The sequence below is a fragment of the Ceratotherium simum genome, chromosome 11 (genome assembly GCF_057802395.1).
Source record: "Ceratotherium simum simum isolate JZ-2026a chromosome 11, ASM5780239v1, whole genome shotgun sequence".
Taxonomy (NCBI): Eukaryota; Metazoa; Chordata; class Mammalia; order Perissodactyla; family Rhinocerotidae; genus Ceratotherium; species Ceratotherium simum.
The window spans coordinates 43,941,394-43,947,643 of NC_141910.1; the positions used below are offsets into that span (position 1 = coordinate 43,941,394).

At 44.4% G+C, this 6,250-nt stretch overlaps 1 protein-coding gene across 1 annotated transcript; it reads right to left on the minus strand.

Annotated features, from left to right (window-relative positions):
- Positions 1-3,719: 3,719 nt before the first annotated feature.
- LOC101404591 (DNA fragmentation factor subunit alpha-like) lies at positions 3,720-5,047 on the minus strand. Its single transcript, XM_014781052.2, has one exon. It carries the CDS (start codon positions 5,037-5,039, stop codon positions 4,068-4,070), a length of 972 nt encoding a protein of 323 aa, XP_014636538.1. The 5' UTR covers positions 5,040-5,047; the 3' UTR covers positions 3,720-4,067.
- Between the last annotated feature and the right edge of the window lie 1,203 nt (positions 5,048-6,250).

The following is a 6,250-nucleotide window of genomic DNA, read 5'->3' on the forward strand; positions in this document are numbered from 1 at the left end:
TGGAAATTGTAAATTGAATTTAACAAAACACAAATATATGCAAAACCTATAAATCAGGCCTTATACACCCAAGTAAAGCTGGCTTCAAAGCCAGAGAGTGCGTGCATCACGAAGGCCCAGTAGAGGGAGTGTAAACTAGAAAGTGGCGTCGGACTGCAGAGCGAGGACGTTAGCCACGCCGAGAACTGTGGCAGAAGCTGATGCTCCTCGGAGCAGGCGCCCAGCGAGCTCAGGTGAGAATAGAGCATCTCCTGTCGTCTGTCCACAGCCCCTTCTGTCTCTAGTAAGTAAGGCAGCCTGGGTCAAGGACAGCGACCAGCCCAGGTGGCCGCACCTTCTCTTGGCATTACTTATAGTTGGGGAGCCAGGCCCAGGCTTTCACTACAATGAACAGCACCCTCTCTACCAACCTTTAGGGAAGACCTGTACAAACCAGAAATTACAAATAAACACCTAGTCTTAACACAACCTGCAGGAAGGCGGTGCTTCTTCACAGGAAGAGAAGTGGTTTGTCTCTGGTAAACAAATGGTGGTGATCCTGGCTAAAGTCATCATTTAGAACTCCCAGCAGCCAGCAGGCATCCCAGTGCAGAAGCAGCCCATTATCTTGCTTAATTATATTGTGGGCTCGAACAACCCAAAATAGAACATACTCAGAAATATAGTTATTGAGCAATGTATGGGATTTAGTACAGAAAACAAGAAACTTTATTGAGGGATATAAAAGATTTGAGTAAAGGGGAGAGATATTATGTTTTTAGATGTGAAGACTTGAAATTCTGGGTCTGTTGACACAGTGCACTCCACAAAGTGTTGAGGTGAAATCAGAGATCTTGGCTAGTGTTAACTGCAGCCAGGAAACCTGGGGACACTGAGAAACCTTGAGCCCTGGTGTCACTCAGGGGAGGCTAGTTCCACAGCTTGGCTTTAAGAGACTTTGCCGAGTGTTCTTCCAGACAGGAGCTGGAGAAGGAGGCTGGCTGCAAATTCCCCACAAACACAGACCTGGCTCAGCATCCTGGTGACAGGGAAGGTCTGGAAAAACCAAGGGAGGAAGAATAATGATACCTAACAGGACTTTCACATACAGAATTAGGGACTGGGGAAACCTGAGGTTCAGGGAAGCCATCAGTGAAATAAGATGGAAACCACTTGCCTTGCCAGGAACTTACTAACACGACATGGGATCAGCCAGCCTGTTACGCAGATATAATGAAAGAGAAAGTGTTTCCGCTGTTATTCCACAGCCAAACCACAGATCCTGGCAACTTCTCGCCTCTGAGGCAACAAAGACACACTCATAGGGTTTGGCTCCTTTCTGCTGAATCCGACACCTTAAGCTAAGAAGTCAGTCACGCAAGGCTGGCCTGCTGGGACCAGCTGGAAAATACATCCACGGCTACTGCAGAGCTCTCTACTCTCCCTCCCCCTCAGTCTCTCCTCCCCTGTGCCCGCACATACGAGTCCTGGGAATGCCTGTCAATGACGTGACTGATGGTTTCTTCTGTTTTGCTTCCAGGAAACTTTTTTTTGGTTTGAAGCTATTGAACCAGGAGAGAGAAGTACTTTTTACCACTTTGGAGACACTTTGTGGACAATTCATTGAGAATTCTCTAATATCCAGTTAACAAAGATATCTTTGGACCAACAAATTGCTAAGCCTTGTGCCAGGTCGCAGAGACGCAAAGATAAAGAAGGTTGGAGTTTTCTTTTCTGTTCATTATCCACCAGACTGAAGAGAACAGCCTGGGGACTTTGTTCAAGAGAAGAAGTGTCAAAGGACCTGGATTTGGCTCCCGGCTCTGCCAGGTGATCACAGAACAGTCGCCCGTGCTCTCTGAGCCTCAGTGTCCTCATCTGTAAGATGGATCTAGATGACCTCACTGCCCCACCCAGCCCTAACATTGGATGTTGGCAAGTCTGTGAGCACAGGCAGAATCATGAGTAATGGGAAGAATCTTGTTTCTGTGTTCTCAGAAAGCCTGGCCATCTGATTTTTGCTTCTATTATTATTATGTAACAGTTGATAGGTGCAAAAGAATGTGAGTACCACACAGGTAGGTGTAAAGCATAATGACAACAGGAGGACCCGTGAACCTTACTTAGAGGAGAACATGACCACTACCATTGCCTCAGCTGGTGGGCTCCTCTCCTATGCCAGGCCCTACAGACCCCTAGAAAAACCAGCATTCTGAATCCTATTTCTACAAAGCCCTGGTCTTAAAGAATAAACAAGTTAGCAGATATGCATACAACATCAAATCATCTATTATTTAGTTTTGCTTGCTTCATAAAAATGGTATTAGACTACACACAGTATTTTTTCCACTTGTTTTTTTCGTTCAGTTTTATGTTCCTAAGATTCGTCCACATGGCATGTAGTTCATTATTTTCGCTCCTGTATATAACATTTTATTGTGGCATGAATAAATAGTTATTTATTCATTCTCTGGCCACTTTGGTCACTGGTTGTTATTGTTTCCGGTTGTTTGTTATTATTTTCGGTTGTTATTACAATGTCGCTATGAATATTCCTATCCATAAATGCTGTGTAAGAGCTTCTCTGGGGTTTATACTTATAATCACATGAATCTTGGGCACATGTGCAAGAGTTTCTCTAGGGTAGAATTGATAGGCTATAAAGTATGTGAGCATTCAACTTATTTTTTTCAAAGTGGCTGTACCAATTTAGACTCCTACAAACAGTGTATAAAAATTCCAGTTGACTCACACCCTCCCCAAGACTTTGACAGTGTCAGATTTCCTAATTTTTGCCAATCCAGTGGGTGAAAAGTGGTATCTCACTGGTGTCTTAATTAATGTCTCTTCAATTACTAATGAGGTTGAGAGAGCTTTCATGTATTTATGGGCTACTCATGTTTCCTACTCTGTGAACTGTCTGATCCTATCTTTTGCCCATTTTTCTACTGGGCTCGTTGGCTTTGTATTTATTCATTTATTTATTGGACTTTGAAGATTAAAAAACAACAAATCCTCTTTATGTGTGTTTTATTGGTTACACATATTGCAAATATCTTCTTCTGGTTTGTGGCTTTTCTGATCACTTCCATCATGGGATCTATTGTTAAACAGAAGTTCTTAATTTGAACATAGCCAAATTTATTATTTTTTTCTTTCATAGTTTGTACTTTTTAGAAGAATCATCACCACCCTGTTGTCCTAAAGATATTCTCCTACATTGTCTTCAAAAGTTTTAGAGTTTTCTTTTTACACCTAAGTCTTAAATCCACCAGGATTTGATTTTTCTGTATAGTGCAAAGTAGGATCTAATTACAGTTTTTTTTCCCCTATGTAGATAACCAATTGGCCCTGCACCATTTACTGAAGAGTTTGTTGTTTCCTTAGTGATCTGCAATGCCTTCTCTTTCATATCTCCAAGACCCACACCCTTCTCCTTTTCTCTCTGCCTCTGTTTCTGGGTTCTCTAGTCTATTCCACTGGACAATTTGTTTGTATCTGTGCCAGTACCACACTGTCTTCACTACTGCAGCTTTGTAATAAGTCTTTTTTTTTATTTTTTATTTTATTTATTTTTTATTTTTTTATAATTTTATTTATTTATTTTTCCCCCAAAGCCCCGGTATATAGTTGTATGTCACAGTTGCACATCCTTCTAGTTGCTGTATGTGGGACGCGGCCTCAGCATGGCCAGAGAAGCGGTGTGTCGGTGCGCGCCTGGGATCTGAACCCCAGGCCGCCAGCAGCGGAGCGCGCGCACTTAACCGATAAGCCACGGGGCCGGCCCAACACAACCACTTTTAAACAGAGAACATAAGAACATGTAATTAGAAGAGGTGGGATATTGTCAGTACAGCTATATCTTCAAAGTCGGTGGAAGGGCGGATGCTGAAATCTGGAGTAGCTTTTCTGGAGGGGCATGAGGCTAGTCTTCTAGTCTGTTCCAGGAGAACATGCTCCAAGGCAGGGAGTGGAGTGTGTAAGTAGCTGAAGTAACTAGGCTGAAGGCATTTACTGATAACTAAAAACAAGGTCACAGGGTTTTCTCTGGCATATTTCCAGCTATACTATGTGGAGTCTTGTTTGGCTCATTTAGGATTCTGCAGTTCTCCAGGCAGCGAATTCTTCCTGGCTGAAATATTCCTGAGAGAATGCAAGCTCTGTATCTGCTGGAGGCGCAGGCTTAGTTCCTGATTACAGGCCTGTTGAACAGTTTCCGTCTTCTTTATGTCCCAGTTCAAAGCAACAGCCAATGCTTTGGGGTCTTCCTTGGTAACCAGCTCCAAATCCTGACTAGACAAACTCAGCTCCGGAGCAGGCTTCTCCTTCAGTGCAGTGAGAATCTGGCTCCTAAGTGTAATTTCAGGGGAGCTCTCTCTGCTAATTCCCGTGTCAACTGCATCCCTCTCGTCACTGAAGCCAGCTTTGGAATCTTGCTGCTTTGACAAGATGCTGCCCTCCTTCTCCAAAGCCTGGAGGTAAAGCTCCAAGAGCTGCTTGGACTGACGGGCTTTCTCCCTCTGGTCAAGCACCTGCTGGAGGGTGTTCTGGAGCCCCTGGACCGTGACACAGCTTTGGCACAGTTCCTGAGCCAGGTCTGAACACGGAACATCAATGAGCACCTGGAGATCATGCTCTGACAGGAGGATGATGCTGGATAGATCTTCTTTTAGCTGCCTGGCGACATTCTTCCACTGCAACTCTGACCCGCTGTCTGGTTCATCTACCTCAACGGACTCTTGGGAAATCCAGGCTGTACCTCCATCTGAATTGCAGTATGCCCACTTCTCATTACCGGCCAATGCCACGAACTTAGTATTGGAAGGTAGACACAGGAAGTAATCGTCATCATCCACTATGGTGCCATCCTCTGCCAGGACCAGGGTGACTGCCAGGGACTTATCAATGGCCAGAATGTCATAGGCCTTGCTCCTCAGCTCCTCGAGGCTGGAGGCCGCCACGCCGTGCTGTTCGCGGCTGTGGTTGCGGCGCAGCAGACACGGCTTTAGAGGCCGGGTCTCGCCGGGTTCTGCAGCACCCACGTCCCCGGCCACCTCCATCCTCTTCAGGGCGGGACCTCTGTAATAAGTCTTGATATTCCTTTTCAGGAGTGCCTTGTTTATTCTTAGGTCTTTGCTCCTCTACATAAATTTGAGAATTATTGGTGAAGTTCCTCAACAATTATACTTGGCTTTTTAATGGAATTGGATCCAATCTTTAGATCAGTTTGGGGAGAAGTGAAATTTGTATGATATTTCCAAAAAATTATATTATTGTCCCTGAATAGCTAATGTCTAGTGGGGAAGACAGACAGAGACGCATCATTATAATACCATGTGGTAAATACTACATAAACATGAAGCTCTGAGGAGGAGTTAGGGAAAGTGTTATAGAGAATGGAACATGTGTGAAGATTCCCAGTGAACAGAGACTCTGTACTCTTGCCTCGGGTGTAAAAAGTCTGTCTATCCCATTTTGTCAGATCTTCTCAGGAGACAACTACCAAGGCTACCCTTACTGAAACCCAAGGGGTTGGGTTAGAATTGCTGTGTTGGTTGGACAGCTGTATGAGTCTGCCCTGGACCTAAATCCAAACCACTGTGACCCATCCGTTCTCTTCTCTGTGTCCAGACTTGGACATCAGCACATGTCATCTCTTCCAGTGTTATGTTCACCCCACACCCTAAGTGTTTTGGTTACCTCAGTAGGTCTGACTTGTCTTTCCCAGACACACCTACTTAGGGTCTCTTCACAGTCTTTTTATGAAGCCAATTTGTACCAATTTTGCAAATTTAACTTTTGGTAGCTTTGCCTCCAAGGTTTTATTCAATTCTGAACCAAATTTTCCTGGTCATACTTCAACCATCAATCAGTACAGACCACCCAGTGCCTGTTATAGTGCTAGACACTTTTAGGGGATATAGAGTCAAAAGGTTTGGAGTCAGGTAGACCTGGGTTCGAGTCTTGGATCTGCCTTATTAGCTGGGTGACACTGGGCCAACCATTTAACCTTTCTGATTAGGTGGTTCTTCATGTATAACATGGTATGGTAATTCTAAGTTACAGATCATATATATAAAGGGTTTTGTACATAAAATCTTTTAAGCAAAGGAGGAACAAAATAAAAATGTTAGTTTCAAAAACTAGAACATAGATGGGGCTGGCCTGCTGGCATAGTGGTTGCGTTTGCATGCTCCGCTTCAGCGGCTTGGGGTTTGCAGGCTCGGATCCTGGGCGCGAAGCTACACACTGCTCATCAAGCTCATCAGGC

Coding starts and splice junctions, on each gene's coding strand:
- LOC101404591 (XM_014781052.2), bottom strand. CDS start 5,039: ATGGAGGTGGCCGGGGACGTGGGTGCTGCAGAACCCGGCGAGACCCGG.